We start from the raw sequence: 18,312 nt of genomic DNA, 5'->3' as shown, positions 1-18,312 counted from the left end.
TGTTAAAGGTTACAATTTTACAAGAAGGTTGCCACCTTTGGAAAAAAAAAACAAAAAAAAAAAAAAACACACCCCCGGGTAAAAAGTTAAACACATAATCCAGGCTGCAAGTAACGTAGTTGCAGCTGCCAAATGTTGGAAGGTCAGCTAACAAAACATCGCTGACTGTGTGAATGTGTAAATTATCCATCTTCTTCCGCTTATCCAGGGGCGGGTCGCGGTTTAGCAGGTACTCCAGACGTCCTTCTCCCCAGCGAAGCTTTCCAGCTCCTCCTGGGAGATCCCAGGGCGCACCTGGGGCAGATGAGATATATAATCCCTCCAGCAAGTTCTGGGACTGCCCCAGGGTCTCCTCCCTGTTGGTCATACCTGGAAAACCTCCAAAGGGAGACGCCCAGGGGGCATCCTAATCGGATCTCCGAACCACCTCAGCTGTCTCCTTTAGAAGTGACGGAGCAGCGGCTCTACTCAGAGCTCCCACAGAGCTCCTTGCGCCGTCTCTAAGGCTGAGTCAAGCTACCCTATGGAGGAAACTCATTTCCGTCACTCGTGAACAAGAACACAAGGTACTTTAACTCCTTTGCTTGGGGCAGAGGATCATGGCCTCGAACTTGGAGATACTGACCCTTATCCCAACCACTCGGCTGCAAACCACCTCGATGCCTGGTGGAGGTCACAGACCAAAGAAGCCAGCAGAACCTTTGTAGACCATCATCTACAAAAAGCAGAGACGCAACTCTGAGGTTCCTGAACAGGACACTCTCCTCACCATGGCTGTGCCTTTAGATCCTGTCCATGAATATCACGAACAGAAAAAAACAATAATATTGTGTGTGCTTAGGACTTTTTTTCTTGTTGCTGTGGTATCGAAAAGGATTGGAGTGTTGTTTTTTTATGCTGGTATTGTGGGGAAGTTTTGAATTTGGTTACTGTGACAACCTTATCCGACGCTTAACTTCATATCATGGTGGGACTTAGTTAACCCCTTTATTAGACAATCCAGCTCTGCTCCAGTGAATTTGTGTGACGCAGGTCCACAACCAGTCATCCAGCCTCCACTCAGCCCATTGACTTTCCTCGGATTAAGTTTTTCATAGTTTCCTCTTTTCTCACGCTGCTCAGTTCAGAAAAACTGGAGGCAACCGTGACGGTGCCACTGCTCGGCCCGGGTGGTTGCAACCACAACAACTTGATGGGAAAGCTGTGAACTTTCATCCAAGAGCAGTGTCATGTTGGGATTCATGACTATTGTTCCCAGAGGAAGGAAGGAAGGAAGCAGGCAACCTTAGAGGGGCGTTGGTACTACAGCTGGCTCTGGCAGCTGGAAAAGGTACAACGAGGAACGGAGCAATAATGATTATTACTTGACAATGATTGGTGTGGTTCAAATTCACACAAACTTTAGGGCAGAAGAGGAGATGATCTGGAGATGATACTGCAATGTGACGCCAGGGTTAAAAAAAAAACACAAACTCCTGTGCACCTCTAAAGCAGAGGGTGAGCTACATCATGAAGAGTTTAATCTCCACATGGAGGTTTAGAGGTGGAGAGAGGGCGAGAGAGCGAACGTGAGATATGTGCTGTGAGGGAACGTTGGTACACTTGGGAAAACTGATAACTGCAGACTCAGGTGCTGTCCACTTACTTGTCAGCCCGCTCATCCGCAGCTGAGGGGATTAAGTTGGTGGGCACAGCGACTGCTGTGACAACAGGAAGCAGAGGATTGGAAGCTCGTGTTCGCACTGAGCCGCACGTACGCAGTGGAAAGCCAGCCAAATGTCTCCTCTCAAGAAAAACAGCAGAGCAGGAGCATGGTGGCAAGCAAAAAAAAAAAAAAAAAAAAAAAAAATCATTCATGTGGATTATTATCAAACATGCTGTGTTTGCGCAAGACACCTTCAATTGACAGTCATGACAAAGGTGGAAGAAAAATGTAATGTTTGCGAGATGAAGTAATCAAGAAGTAATTTCATTTGTATAAAAGGTACATTAAACGTATTGGTGTTAAACAAAAGCCTTGAAAACTGAATCCAACAGATGAATCAAATCTTTTTGAACAGAGTTAGTAGCTTCGGAAGAGTTTACTAACTAAACTAACTAAAACATGTTGCTGCACTGACCTCTATTGGTCAAAAGCTAAACGTCTGTTATTGACCCTGTTGGGCGTATTCAGGTGAAGTCTGCTGTACTCGAGACCACACCTAGCTGTAAGGTACTGTACCATTGCACTATAGTCCAGTGTTTAAAGCTCTAGTTTCTCTAGGTTTGGTTTTGTAACATGTTTTTTAAGAAGTAGGGGGCAAATTCTGTGTTATGCAACATTTTTTGTAGGTGTAATAAAAGAGGAACATTGCTCTAGTTAACTACACTCTACAGGATAATACTGTTTACTCTGTCCAAATGATCTTAAAGTCACTTAATTGGCAGTAATATACCAGCAAATATTGCTTCTAGTACCTAACCTTTAATGGTTATGTTAGGTTTGAACAGGACCAGTTCATGGAGAATGTCATCTGACCAATACGGGGTTAACAGCACACATATTCAGACAGTCTTTCCTGGACGATAAAGAGGTTTAAACTGGCAATAGACCAGTCTTACGCTTTAACTTATCGTTCTGGAGTAAATACTGATTGCACAGTGTATAGATTGGTCCCTATAAGTCTTGCTTTCACTATGCTATTCACTCGTATTGCAACACAAAGGAAGCGTGTCTGCCATTGGGCAACAAAAACAGGAGAGGGCATTGTTTTACCTGGTCCCTATCCCCAGGTGACAGTGGAACAACTGGAATAACTGTGGACACTACTCTGTGAAAAGTGAGTCCGTTCACCCGACTGCTCCACCGCTGACTTGAGGACTTAAGATGGTTCAAAACCGGCACTTCTACTAGATCAGTAGGTAACAAAACCTGCCTAATTATTAATACAACCAGATGTTTTTCAAGGTCAAAAGATTTATCTATTTATTTTTTGCTTTGGACAGTAGACAAGCGGCTAGCAGTAGCCATATTGCTAACACTGGCTTTGCGACAGCGGCACCAACAGTCACACCACATGGAAACGGTAGGAGGAGAGAAAGTTTTAAAGTTGTCTATTATTAGTTAGTCTATTATTAGTTGCCATTATAAATCATTTAACTATGCAAAACTTATTTTGCCATTAATGAGGCTCTGTCAGATTAGGAGACCTATTATTAATGTATGGAAGATGTAAAGTTTACTTGCATGAGACTGTTTGTTGTTGAAACATTGTAATGTCTGTGTACAGTAAAAGAAGATCTGGGAGGAGACAGGACTGTGTTATTATGAGATATTATTATCAGATAAAACTATTTTTGAAAATCCCCATAGATTGATGTGTAAATGTGATGTTTTATATCGGTAAAACTAGTGGTTTTCGTTTATTTTGTAGAAGCTCGGTTCTTAATTACCATCAATTTATTGGTAAACAAGGTGTTTGGTCACTAAATAAAGGACAAGGAGTCTGGTTACCAACTTAAATGAACACTGAGGACAGTGTCATCACACTGCAGAGAGAAAAAACCTGTTGTTGGTCTTTCGGAGAGTTAATAAGTTGATGATATCTGCTACTTTGACAGGCATCATGCATTTATATTTACATATTCTTCTCATGATTAAACTTGCTTTTATAACTTATCAAGCTGCCACTGAAAGAAAACAGAGCCAACAAAGGCACAACCATTTAATTAAAAGAGTATTCATTACCCTGAACAAATGGCCTTCAGTTGAGTGATTAAAAAGTTGAAAGGAACAAAGAGTAAAATTGAAAGTGAAAATCGAAAACAGCAACGTCCCCCACAGGATCTTCAAAGTTTGTTTGATACCAACTTTATCAGAGCTGTTTCGAGGACAACCAAACAAAGTGATGCTAATGAAATATTTGATGACAAGAATGAAAGAATTATAAACACAGACAAATACACGAGCGGAAAGAATAAAGCCGGACTATTAGCAAGGGTAGGTATGATGAGAGCGGGCAGAAATCTGGGATCAGATACCCACCTATCTAAACAGGAGTGGCCAGCCTTCCCCCCACCATTGTCCTCTGTGAAGTCTGCGGCTTTACACTTCTCAGTACTGCCTCATCAAAAGCATACCAGTCAGAGAAGTCATTTATCTTGCAGCAATCTTTTCCGTCACCATGTTCTCCCCCCCCCTCTTAACACTCAGCAAGGACAGCCGTCATCCGGAACAGTTATTATCCACACTTAGCAAATAGCAACGTATAAAAACTATTACACTGTTTTGACCAAATGTTTGTGAAGTGCTGTTGGGTGCTGCCGTGAGGTGCATTTCATCTATGGCAACCAAACCATAGATCTGTAAGTTATCGGAAACCACCAAGACTGGAAATATCTGTTGCGTAGCCGCACATGTTAAAAGGAGAAAAACATTTTCCATGCTCCTTAAAATATAGCTCACAGCTATGAGCCTGACAACTAAAATGTCACTGAAATCCATAGGAGGGGAGGAGGGGAGGAGACAAGGGAGGAGAGGAGGAATGGAAAGGAGACAAGCAACATGGAATTTCAAGGGTTCAAGGATAGAATAGAGGAGTCATAGACATAGGAGATGAGACAAGGATAGAGGAGACGAGTCAAGGACAAAGAGACAAATCAAGGACAAAGAGACAAATCAAGGACAAAGAGACAAATCAAGGACAAAGGAGACGAGTCAAGGAGAGAGGAGATGACTCATGGATATAGGAGACAACTTAAGGATAAGGTGCACGAAGCAAGGACAGAGTAGCTTAATCAAGGATAGAGTTAAGGAGTCAAGGATAGGGAGACAAGTCATGGAAAGAGGAGATAAGTCAAGGAAAGAGGAGACAACGCAAGGATAGAGGAGACGACGCAAGGATAGAGGAGACGACGCAAGAATAGAGGACACAAGTCAAGGAAAGAGGAGACAACGCAAGGATAGAGGAGACGAGGCAAAGAGAGATGAAAGGTGACAATAATTGAGAAAAAGAGAGGAAAGACAGAGTGAAAACACGGATAGCTTGAAAAATAAGGAGAGAGGAGGAGAAGCAAGCAGAAGTGAAAAGAAGAGAGGAGAGGTGACAAGGATAAAGGAGAGGAAACAAGAAGGGAGTTCTGTGTTTAAAGCAGACATTTGGAAAAGTTGAGGCAAACTGGTTAAAACCACACAATGAAATGAATTAGAAGTCAAAACCATTGAGGCGATTAGGCGAGACCACCTTGTGGCGGACGTAACATTCTGCCCTTAAAGCATCTCACCTCACACTAATCCTGCTACTCAAACATCTCTACCCTCAAAACAAACCTCGACTTTCCCTTCACTTCTCCTCCCATCATTTAATTTCCTCCGCCACACTTTCCTTTTCTTTCTCTTCTTGCTCCACAAACTAAACTTTCTGTTATTAGAGGAAGCAGCTATTGTCCCACACCCTTCCCTCTATCCAGTGTCTATACTAAATCCTTGTACTTGTCAAAACTTGATAGCCTTATCAGTTTTGAGTATTACAGCCCCACCGTGATGAGCACATGATGGATCTACAGTCTAGTGGCAGCTTGCTCATGAGAGAAAACTAAAAAGAAAGAGAGAGAAAAGAAACTAAAGAAAGAAAAATCACTGCTGGACGGCTGAGTGGACCATGCAGCCGGGCACCCCAGCTGTGAAAACCTCCAACCACATGAGAAAGAGTAAAAGATTCCTGTGAGTCCCGTTACTCCACTTATTGAATTTTTACAACCTGGTGGGCTGCCAGGCACTTGGCTCCACAAACACATCTCATGCCATTGCCACTCCTTGGTCCAGAAAAACAGAAGGCAGAGACAGACAGAAAGACAGAGAGCAAGACTGCTGGTTGAATCATCCTCCTCACCCACAGCTCCCTGCTTTTATGACCTCTGTCTGCTTTCAGAGAAGATGATGGCCTCTGTACTGTATGTGCGTGTGTGGCTGATGATTGTGTAGCAGTGCGGATAGACACGTTTATCACGTAACCACATACGGGACCCACACACAGCCGGTTCTCCACCTCTACTGTGTCAATGACAGACCTGACTGTAGTCTTGTGGTTTTATTCTGAAGGTGCAGGTGGGGGGTGATGAGAGCTCACACCTTAACACAGAACAAAGGTGTTACAGTTCACCGCGGTACAGGAGGGAAACACAGCATTGTGATACTGCTGATATCGCAGTTGTTGCCAACAACGAATTCCATTCGAGTGGCTAACACAAACTAGTTGAATCATAGTTTGGTCTGTGTCTGAGAAAACCGCCCTGAACCTGAACTTTAACCCTCTAACCCCACCAGGGCTAACACCAGTCAGTATTAATTAATGTGGGAGTGTCACTCCATGTCCTGTTAGTGTGACATCATGTAGTGAACTTTAACCCCACCCGACAAGTTTGCCAATAGGAGAAGCTGCTATTTTGCTCTGCTCCTGGCATGCCAGTCCCACTAGTGACTGTTTGTCCCCATCGACAGATGTCAAATCATTACATGGGACTATTACAACTGCAAATCATTACAGCGATTCAATGTGACAACCACTCTGCCACATCCGGCAACCAAAAGCTGATGGCGTTGCCTTGCATCAGACAAGTCTGAAGGTCCCAATCCTAATTTATCCGCAGATAAAGTCGGTGTGTTACCCGGCTTGTGTGCCGAGGCTTTGCAGGTAGATTTGCCAAACTGTTGCATAATCCCCATCTCTGATGTAGCAAAGAGGGAATGAAACAGGCGTCTTTACTCTGAGTCTGCTGTTTATCTTGTTACTGAACCTGTTTTCTACAGAGCGTGGAGGAAAATCCCTGCGCTGATGTCAGTGAGCAATCTGCAAAAACACTCAGAAGGTGACCCAAATCCATTAATAGCAAGATCATTCAATGACTGAGACAAAATATTTCAAATTCAAGAGTGTCTGGAGCTTTCCCTGAATTTTTAGCGAGCATTAAGTACAGTTGTCAACAAAGAGGGATTTGCTAAAGAACAGGCAGTTGAAGGATCTTGTAAGAGCACAAAACAAACATGGGGAACTGGCAACAGCCATGCAAAAGTACAAGCAACAGAAAAACCACACTATAATCTGTCTCATTCAAAGGACGTGTGCTAGAAAAACACACAAAATATATGAGATGTGTGCATTGTCACATACATTGTCCCTGTGTTCACATCGCCACAAACTCAACCACTAATGTTCTAGTACGATGTATCATTATGTTCAACATCTCTGAAAATAGTGTGCAAGTGATTAATAGAGAAAATTATATAGATTATACTGTATTTTTATATTCTAGGTTTGGCCGGAAAAGGATTCAGCATCGTAAGTGAAGAGGATTTGTTTGCTATTCGATCTCACATGCAGGAATAGTTTGTAGTTTGTTTGGTTACTGTCACTGTTTGTTTGTAAATTGGGTTGGCAACTCACTTTTGTCTCTGCTAATGCACTTGTCATTACCTCCTCCGAGAAGGTTGTGTTTTCACCTTTGTTTGTTGATTTGTTGGTTGGTTTGTCAGCAGGATTACACAAAAACACATGAACAGACTTCCATGAAACTTAGATGGAGGGTTGGTTTCTGGAGTCCAGATAAACGGAGGGAGCCAGGCGTTTCTTTTCTTACTTTCTTTAACACAGGGCGTTTCGTTAATGTCTCAGGAAATAATGCATGCAAAAAAGAAAAAAATGGAAAAAAATGTGGACATCGATCACCATGTCAGCAGAAGCTATGAAGCTTTGAAGCATGTAGTTCAGCCCTAGAAACAAGTAGTGTTGTATTTGTCCTGTCCTTTAACCGTGAATAAACCAATAGGGACTTTTCCTGCTTCTTACCGTGCCGCTCACCCTGACATCATAAAGCCGTCCCCAGTCATCTTCATGGCTGTCTACCATCATCATACTATCATCTTCCTCCAGGAGCCACTCGGCCTGCAAGTCAACCTTCACCTCTTCCCCCATGGAGTGCATCCCTACAGCAGGGAACAGCCCCTCTGCAGACACAGGAACCTCCACTGAACCAACCTGCATGGGAGAGGAGTGTAAGAAACAGAGACAATACTCTGCTATACAGACAGTTCTGCTAGTGCAGAACTAGTACTAGTGCATGTCTGTGTTTATATGTCATTCAGATTAAAAAACACCTACCTCTTTGCCATTTTTGGTGAAAAAGACTGTTGTAAAACCTGCTTCAATATTTTCAGAGTGTATCCCACAGCCGATTCGGTCACCCCGAGCACACTTTGGCCCAAATTGCTGTCCTACAGGGTTGCCATTGTAAAGCCTAGGAAGAATAAAAAGAAAGAAAATCTTCATTAAAAAAATCAATCATGATTCTTTTTATAACTCATTTTTTTCTAGTGACGTGACAGAAAGATCCTCACATGTCATGGTTAAGTCCTGTACGCACTGGTTTTTTTCCAGGCACCAAATTCGCACAACAATATTTTGTTTTAAACTGTTGTTTTCGTCATGAGTAAGCTGTTACGTAAATCTGTGCTCTCTTTAAATCTGCCAGACTGCTTTGTTTGGAAATGTTTTACTTTGTTTGTAAATTTGGTGTTTAAATGTATTACTACATCCTAACGGACCAGACCGCACTGGAGCCCTTGGGCAGGCAGCTGAGTTGAACCCGGTGACACAGTTTTACCGCCCTGCCCTGTCCTGCTTGTATCATTTTAATGTGATATCATGCCTCGGTCACCAATTCACACATTGAAGCATACAATGGCAAATATGCATTGCTGCTGATGTGACTACCTTTGATATGAAATATTCTCAGGCGAGATTTTCATATTTTCCTATCATTTTGGTTCGTCACACCCCCTGTGTGGAGAGGCCTTAACTCAGAACCTGCATTTAATTGACCCTCAGGCTGAAATTATGATTATGAGGTTGTGGCACAGCAACAAAGCCTGTGTGGGATATACCACACACGATGAACAACATGAACTTTCATTGGCCTCCTGCTTGTGTTTTCTCCAGCAAGTTTTCCATACCAGTAGGGTAAGTCACTTTTTCAAGCAAAAATGCAAAAGGGGGTCGGCTTCTTTAGTTTGCTTTTGGACTTTGGTCAGACAAAACAAGCAACAAGCTCTGAGAAGTTGTGAATTGCATTCATCACCATTTACTACTACGTTTATTAGTGCATTTGTTAGCTGAAGCCTTAAAAACAATAAGTAGGTGTATGCGATTCAGAGCCATTAAACCCAAAATGTCAAGTTAGAATTTAGGAGATTTACATTATATGTGTGGATGCATCATCAACAAACCACAATCCATTTTCTGAAACCGTGCGAGAAACCAACGCTGTACTTTAGAGTATAGATGACTGTGGTTTGACTTACTTGCCGTTGTCAGCGTGGTAAGCTACAGAGTATGGCAGCCAGCCAGGCTGGTGGTCCAGCCTATAGAATTTAGGCACCAGGCCCACAGCAATGGTTCCCCTCACCCCTGTGTCCACTATTGTCACCTACACAAAACACACACAAACAGACACACAGAGACAGAGACAGAAAACACTGTGAGTACTGTATAACTGTGGCCCCCAATTAGCTACTTTAACCAACTGCAACACTTAGAGCAGGACTTCATAGTATGTTCTCACTTATGTGGGCTGAATCCAGTAGAGAAAACTTGACTCAGGAAAAGAAGCTCTTTAGTAAATCTCTCGGTCTGTCTGGCAAGTGTGGGTCTCTTTCAGTCTGACTCCCAAAGAGGCTACACAGCTGTCAGGGGTAGTGATGTACCGATTTAATGGTTTTACTGCATACCATGGTGAAACATTATGATGATAGCAATGTGGCAATTACTTCTAGGAACTCCCCTCCAGTTAGCTAGAACTGAGGAAGCCTCTTGGATGAGAGGTGAAACGTCTTCAAGGAACTGAAACACTGAGAACCTTCATCAGTAATGTGGCAAATCGTTTTTATTAACCCTGAGTACCTTGATTCACACTGTTATCAAGGGGCAACATTAACACTGCACAGTTGTCCATCCCCCACACCCCACACGACACACTTACAACAATGTTCTTGCACTCTAGAAAATCTTATAGATTTAATCACTACCCCACAAAAGCCCTCAAAATCCTGCACACTAAGATTTATTTCAATAATTTCAACGCATAAAAATATGCGGACTGAACCGTTGTAAATAAAGTGTATACCGGTGATGGACAATGTGAAGGTGTTTTGACAAAAACATTGCTTTACTGAAAAATATCTATTCTGATTATTTAAACGGTTTCAATACTCATTTTCCGCACTATCAATACCAGCGGCAGCTACGACTGAGTTGACACACACCACTGCCGTGCCCACATTGCTCCGCCTCCTCCAGAAGTAAATTAACTTGATGCTGCTCTGCTGAACTCAAAGTACACAAGCATTGTTATATTTATCTTTTAATTAAAATCAAAAGTCGCCCTCAACGTTTCTTCTCCCCGAAGTATCGATCATCATATTTCTTTCACACCTAAAAGAGATCAGAACATGTATGAAAACATGAATGGTACTTACAATGAGAGACACTGACGCTGAGCTGTATATAAACTCATTTCCAGTCAACGTTTGAAACAACAAACCTGCTTAAGTGTTTTTACTGTGTGATGTTCATTTGCAGTCCAACAAAGCTGCGGTTTACAGTTACATGTGATAACACAATAATGGCATGAAAATGTAACACCAGCACATCTCTAGTCCAGAGCCGGCCTGCTGAACTAAGCTAAATGACACACACTTCCAATCAGAATTAGGTGAAAGGTAATGCAGCCAAACACAGGAGAATAGCCCCATCCGGTGTGAGCCTGCGTTTGTTCCCTTTCTTCGTCGGTGACCTTCTCAACGTTATTTCTCATCCCTCTAAATTTGTGTCCCCTCTATCATTCCTTACATGTCTTCTTCCCCTTCCCCAATTATCTGCCTCCCTCATTCTCTACCTCCCTCTTCAGCCCAGACCCCCAAATCACTGCTCCTGCAGGACGCCTTTCAGCACATGCGAAACCAAACTTCTTGGGTTTCCTTAACTAAAAATTCCAGGCTCGGTTCCTTTCCAGTCTGGCACTTACAGGATAATACTCTGTACCCCTCCCTTGTTAAAGAACTAATTCTTGGCCTTGGCAGGTTACCACTCCCACACTTAAACTGTCTCATTTGTGTTTGTATGATAAAACTAAAAGTTACAAAAACACATGAAATGATATGTGAGATTAGGAAAGAGCAGGAATCTGCTCACTGATGAGCTGTTAAGTTATGCTGATATGGATTTTTTTGAATACATTATTAAAACAAGTGGAATGCTGCAGATGTTCAGCTGGGCTTGAAGACAGATGAAAAAAAAAACTGGAGAAAATGCAGCAGCAGCAGCGACAGAAGTGAAATGGATTCCTTGTGAAAGCAGAACGTGGAGAAACACGAGGATAGCAGTGACGCATACGTCGACAGAGGCCTGACCTTTGTCAGAATAAACGCTCCCAAACTTTCGAGATATCTGGAAACTGACAGCATGTGCGTCACAGCGGGGAGAATAATGTAGCATAAAACTCTGGGTAATGATCACTCTAAAATCCACTTGTTTAAATGTCAAAGAGATCTATCAGCCTCCAAATGTTATTCTCATTTAAATATAAACATTGTTATCGTCAAAGCTTTTTCTTGCTTTGGAGGAGAGAGAGAGAGAGAGAGAGAACTGGAGGTCACCATGAGATGAGAGTTTGGCTTCACATTTAAAAGAGCTGTCACATCTGGACCAAATCTAGGACACCTCAGAGCCACAATAAATAATGTCCAAGCACATTGTCGTGCTGCTGAAGGACTCACTGAAGCAGATTTGAAATGTTTCAACATATGTCTGAAATGGTGCTTCTCAACTTAAAAAAGAAAAGAAGAAATCTGAAGACAATAATCGAAAATGTAAATCACTTACGAGAGCGCTCGCAGTAGCTACGAGTCTCTGACGCTGCGCGGTCCTGTCTGGCTCTATTTGCAGCCTAGCAGAATGACGTAGGTTCACAGGATAATGTATGGCCTGATTTTTCCTCTTTAAGCCTCAAAAACCCAGACGAGGAAGTACGCCCGCCTCACCTGCCGTCTCTAAACCTCACGTCACAAGGCCTGCTCTGACGTGCAACATCCACAAACAAGCTGCCTCATAAATAACACACTGCAGCCCTCTGCACCTAATTTATGACTGAACTCCAAGAACTTTCCTGTGCTAAATCACCAGGATTCTTTTTCCCTCTTCTGTATGTATGAAAACTATTATGTTTTCATGCATAGGGGCACCTCAGATTTGCTAAATGCACAATAGTTTCTCCTGCTGTCCCTGTGTCTGCCAGTCTGCTGAAAAGCCCTGTGTGTTAGACTAATCTTTGTGCTCAAAGATACCACCTAACCCACACCCTATCCCTCATTCCAATGCAGCTCGGACATTTTTGAGGTAGTGGTTTTGCACTGTTGAACTGGGACTGTAGGGGGGCACACAGAATTTAATATGAAGTTGAGAAAATTGTCAGCAATGGGATTCCAGGGGGATAAAATTGCTGGCTGGATGGTAAAGCAATCCTGGGCACACACAGGGACGATGGTATGTGGTGAGCCAATCATATTGTGAATAATCTCCCTCCCCACCCCCAACATTTCAAAATGAATAATTGTGCAAAGGATCAACAGTCTACTTGTTCTCTAATGATTACCATATCCAGAAAGTTGATGAACAAAACGTGTGGCACAGCGGTTGGTGTCGATCAAGTCAACAAATTCTGCACAATAAAAAAAAACCTTGGAAAGCTAGCAGAACTCAGTTTCAATAACAATGTCAGAGGCTGGCTTACAGCATCACTATCAATGAGCCTTACCTCAAAGTAGCAATTTCCCTTTGATAAAGGATGGCCAGCCACATAGCAACCCACCTCTTCAGAGTTCCCTTGGTAACTAAAGAGAAGAAATTACAGGTTAACAATAGGTGACTTCTATTATGTCAGACTGCTGTATGCACAATCAGAAACACATCTCGAAGAACAACCTCCTCTTTTGATCAAGAGACTGTTGAGACACCAGGGCTGCAACTAACTATTTTTTTCAGTATCGATTCATCTTTTCGTCTATAATATTTCAAAACATAAAAAAATGCTCATTGCAATTTCCCAGAGCCCAAAGTAATGTCTTCAGATTGTTTGTTTTGTTTAACCAAACATCTAAAAACACAAAGACTCTTTCTTTAATTATCGTAAAAGACAAAGAAAAGCAGCAAATCCTTAGATTGAAGACACTGGGATCAGCAAATGTTTGACATATTTGCTTGAAAAATGACTGAAACGATTGAGTATCAAAATAGTTGGCAATTAATTTTCCTTCGATCAATTAATGAACTATTCAAGCTCTAACTGCCCAACCCAATCGCCAGAATAAACACTGGCAGTGTACATTTCTGCAAACCACAGATCTGTTCACACCTTACATTTCTTTAGCTTCAACTTTCAGTTTTAATATGTGACAACACTGTGCTTATGATGTGGTTAGTTTAAGGGTTACCTAATCACTTGGTTAGGGGTGAGGAAAAGATCATGTTTTGGCTTGAAATATCTGGTTTGGTCGCCACAAAAATGGCTGAAGATGTCCCAAGGTTTTGTTGAAAACACCCGGTTCTGTCATTACAGTCACGGCTTGAAATTGTCCTGACTTCTCATTAAAATTATCTGGTTTTTGTTGCTACAAACAGGGCTGGAAATTCTAATAACAATAAAAATATCCGGTGATTTCATACTAATAAGTGCTGAAACACAGTCTTGATCACTGGCTTGGCAGCCTTCTCGCCAAACTCGCCCAAAACATCCCCTCCACCTCCCAATATGGAGGTCAGGTCATAGAGGCTGTAATGAGAACATGATATGACACGTATTGTTGAAATGTCAATCTGGTACGTGGCCTGTGACACGTACAAATGTGAAAAGATCACTGGGTTGCCATATTTTATTCAGGCGACTGGGCTGAATTACCAGTATAATCACGGAAGATGACACAAAAATATGTGCCCTGTGTTAACAATTACAAGAGAGTGAAAGCTGATGAGGAAGTGTTGTTTCAGCCAGATGATGAAAGAAGGCTCCATCAAAAGAAATGCACATCATTACTGGCTTTGTATCTTTCTAAAGGAAGGAGAAACTGGACATGTGCAAGGACAAACACAGATTTTACTGAGAACCACTGGAGCGTAAGGAGCTTTGTATCAGCCGCGTAGTGTTTTGAATGTTTGACACAGTATTAAGCAGCCAAAATCTTTAGAATAAGGAATTACATTTGCAAGTTATTAATAAAGAACAAAACCACATGGTGGGTTTGGGCCCTGAGGTTTACAGTCAAACCAAAAAATTATGTTCAAACTAAACTAATCACAAAAACTCCTCAGGGATTGAATGTGTGGAAAAATACTGTGTCTCAGTGTTTCAAGTCATGCTGACCTGACAACAGATTTTCCAAATCATTGCTTTCAGTGAAGAGCTGTTTTTACTGCAGGAGGAAAGCAAATGTGCACACATATTATGTGTCCTTTATCTTCTACCTCGGTTGTGAGTCAGTGATATTTACCACCTACCCTTTCCCCAAAGACATATTTTAAAGTTTTGAACAAACGAGAGGAGACAGATGATAATAAAAGAGCACAAACTAAGACGTTCTTCTCATAGGCCAAAGAATTCCTCACTACAAATGCACTGATCTGAACCGTTGTATCCTATCAGGACAGATTCTGACCCTGTTAAGTGGATCGGATGCACATTTTTAATTGGGGAAAAAGAGGGTACCTGGCACATCCCCACTCCTAGCATAATGGTGGTTGAGTATGTTGATGATATCAACATGCTAAACTTTCAGGATTGCCTTTACAGCAATAGATTCTGAGCCATTTCCTATTTTAAATGTAGGAACGTGGCCCACAAGACTGATAACTAAATAGGACAAACTTCCACTCAATATATTGCTAGATAAAACCTACATAAGAGAGATAGCACACACAAGTTTTACATGTCATTATAAAGAAGCCCCAATGAGTATGCAGAGAAACCAACACAATATAACAGAGCAGCTTCTTTTGAGATAAACTACTCTGTCTCACTAAATCCACAAAGCCACATAATCACTTCAGTTCAAGACCTGAGGCCGACCTAAGTGTGTCTCCATCCTTCTGCAACCTCATATATCGTTCCTGTGCAGGGCGCCCATCCCCGATATCTCTGATTCGACGCCTCAAATTCAGGAGGCATCTGTGGTGTAGTACGTTGATGTCATCCATCTGCTTGAAGAAAATGGGACATTGAGGGAAAAATAGAAAAACTTTACCATAAGTTCAGCAGGCTGTGCAATGTCCTGACAGTTTGTTGCCCAAGAGAAAAACACAGCTAGGAGGAAGCTGCATCAGTGTCATTACAATATATCAACTACCCAGCTCCTCTCATGCATGTGCACACATTTTTTGCAATGATCCCTCAAATGTGGTTATAAAACACTTGTGTAAAAGATATGTATAGGATAGTTAACAGCTTAAACTTGCAAACGACAACTTTTTTTTTGCTTTAACTAATAAATACTGATTGCGCAGTTTAATGTCTGTAGAAAAAAGGCACAATCGAGATACAGATTGGTTCTCTGTGAGCCATGCTTCGTCTTTGCTATTCGATTAGCCACCAGGTTGGATTTTTCTCAGAAACGATACCTATGATAGGCCAATGTCAGCTGGTAATATTGGCCAACTGATATATCAGTCAGGTAAGACTGCAGAAGATTTGCTGTTTAACATGAACAGTTGGACACTGATTGCTGTTGTAATGTCTCCAATCTCTTCATAGTTTGAAGGTGTGGGCTTCATGGCACTGATGCCCAAAAAACAGAGACACTCATTGGCAAATATGTCAGCATATTTTTGATTTACAAAAACCAAGGACAGAGAGAACTTCAAAAAAAAAAGGGAAGCCATTGCCACCGTAACACAACAAATCTTGAAAGTCATCTCATAAGACACTAGTCTAGAGGTATTACAGTCAGCTCCTGAACTGGGGGGTTTGAAACAAGAATAGATTGAGGAGCCATTCACATAATGTGATGCCACCGATCTCTGTATGTCTGCTGGAACTTCTAACATGATTATATTTGTTTCCTGAATTTACTAAACGGGTCTTCAGATGAAGCAGTTATAGATTACAGATGGATTTTTTTGTCTAGATATCTAGACACATAATTTGACAGGCATATTTTTTTAATTCACATTAAAAATTAACTGGCATTACTAAATCCATTCAATTCACTCACAATTCACAATAGATGTGCCTCTACCAGCTGTTATTATTAAAAGACACACTGAACACAGGACAATGTCTTTACATATGTCTTATTGTCATGTTACTATCTCTCTCTGGAGGTTTATTGTTATTTTTACACCACCATTACTCTCCTCCTTCCTATATGGTTTGATAAGGAACTTATCAGCTGCATGTTTATACAACCCACATGTGACATAAGTGTATGTGACGTTATGTTATGCTAAATTATTCCCGTACAGCGGTGAGGGGGATGATTTAAATCTTTCTCGTGGGCCAAGAAACATGTATTTGCAAGAAGAAAGAGGTGACACACACTCATCCCCAAGTACTTACAACAACAGAGCAAGCTACCGTAATAATACTTATCTTGTGCATCAGCTGGAATAATCGTATTAGGCTGTTTGGTTTGTGATGTCGTTCAGTGACGTTGGACGATGTCGTGAGGACACAGCAAACACGTCAAACTTACACACCGACTCGTTTTGTTTTCTTTACAAGCTTATAAAGGCATTTTGCCAATGGGTGCCGGGAATAAAATTAGTCATTTGAACTGGAAATGTGAAAAAAAAGCGAGACGTGGGAAAGTGGGCGTGCCATTGTTTACATCTAACGCTGTCATGGTTTGTAAGCTAGCAATCGAGCTAACGTCAAGGCTATCATCAGTGAAGCTAGCATGATTGTTCAGACAGTTAACAGTGAACGACTGTCGACTGAAAACGGGGTGTAGCTTAGTGTTGATCAAATAATGTCTTCACACGTGCAATTATGTATTCGTGTGTTGGTGACGAGGGGTCAGTTTGGTCGCAAAGCCGCCTTTAGCATCGTTAGCTAGCGGCTAACGTGCTAGCTCCTTTGCTTGAAAGCTGCTGAGGGGTTCAGTGCTCAGCAAAAAAAATGATGACGAGAGGCCGTTCCTGACGGGCGGAGAGCGGGACAGTGATCGATCACGGCTGTCATTATCGATTAGTCAATCGCTTACCTGTTATCTAGGCGGGCTAATGACACAGAAACTCACTTTTGTCCATCAGCTATCCATAGCTCCACATAAAACTTTGGAAAACTAAGAGTTCGGCGCTTCCCAGTGACGTCACACCCCCCGCTCCCGAAAACAGCCAATCGCGTCGCGTCTTGAGAAATGGTGACAAGCGTTCGGCCAATCATATCCCTGGAATTGTGTGTCTGTGTTTGTGGGTGTGTCTGTGTATGTGGGTCCTATTTTGACTCTGGGGTGCAATATGCGAAATGTACCAACGTGTAACATGATGAAAATATCAGCTTGGTCTCACAATGATGAATAATTAAGAAGAAAACACACTTTTACCCACTTTTTGGACCGACTTGTCATTTGGTCCTGGATCTGGTGAGTGCAACATCCCCCCCCACACACACACACTTTCTGTTGACATTCTGTGTTTCATGATCACTAAACTGAAATATTACCATCAAAATCATGGAGGTAGGTAGGTGTTCATGGGGATACTACTCAACAGGCCCGAGCAAAGGTCCCACCGCAAGGTTTATGTGGATCTGGTTCCTGCGTTGAAAGCACAAGTGGCAGCAGGGAGACTTTCAGAGCCAGCTGAAGTAGACCTGAGCTGAGAGAGAGAGAGAGGAGAAAGAGTGGCTAGAGGAGGAAAAATGAATAACCCAGGGCAGGGTGGAAAAGAGAGCCCCCGTCGGTCTGGCGTGTGTCTTGGAACATTCTCCTGATATGTGGAAACAGACTTTTTCTGTAGCTCGTGTGCTGATGGGAACACAAGACGGCAGGTGATTTCTGCCCTCCGTGCCAGGATTAATCAGAGCAACAGGCTGCTGATGGCGAGGCAGGTTTTGGCCTCATGTGGCCCCTGAATTCCAGCAAGTACAGGCCAGCGGGTACGTCATGTCTGTGTGTAAATGTCCCGCACACAAGCTTATTTTAAAGGCTGCGAGTTACGGCGTTGTTAGATCAGTATCCTGTTTATGCTCTCTGAAATTCTCTCTTTTTTGGTATCATGTGCGAGTTGTATCCGT

At 42.2% G+C, this 18,312-nt stretch overlaps 1 protein-coding gene across 3 annotated transcripts in view; it reads right to left on the bottom strand.

The window, feature by feature from the left end:
- Positions 1–17,364, bottom strand: part of spryd3 (SPRY domain containing 3) — a 50,778-nt gene extending 33,414 nt beyond the window's left edge. Inside the window, exons 1-6 of one of the 3 annotated variants that reach the window (XM_073470184.1) lie at positions 17,315–17,364; positions 15,148–15,275; positions 12,844–12,919; positions 9,335–9,459; positions 8,136–8,271; positions 7,824–8,012 (exon numbers count right to left, since the gene is read on the bottom strand). In XM_073470184.1, coding sequence (XP_073326285.1) covers positions 7,824–8,012; positions 8,136–8,271; positions 9,335–9,459; positions 12,844–12,919; positions 15,148–15,275 — 654 coding nt within the window. In that variant the 5' untranslated portion in view covers positions 17,315–17,364. Of the gene's footprint in view, positions 1–7,823; positions 8,013–8,135; positions 8,272–9,334; positions 9,460–12,843; positions 12,920–15,147; positions 15,279–17,278 lie in introns of all 3 variants that reach the window. The other 2 variants (XM_073470183.1, XM_073470182.1) reach the window with 2 other exon arrangements.
- Between the last annotated feature and the right edge of the window lie 948 nt (positions 17,365–18,312).

The sequence above is a fragment of the Pagrus major genome, chromosome 7 (genome assembly GCF_040436345.1).
Source record: "Pagrus major chromosome 7, Pma_NU_1.0".
In the NCBI taxonomy this organism is placed as follows: Eukaryota; Metazoa; Chordata; class Actinopteri; order Spariformes; family Sparidae; genus Pagrus; species Pagrus major.
The sequence above is the reverse complement of the archived record's forward strand: the minus strand, read 5'-3'. Positions and strand labels throughout refer to the sequence as shown.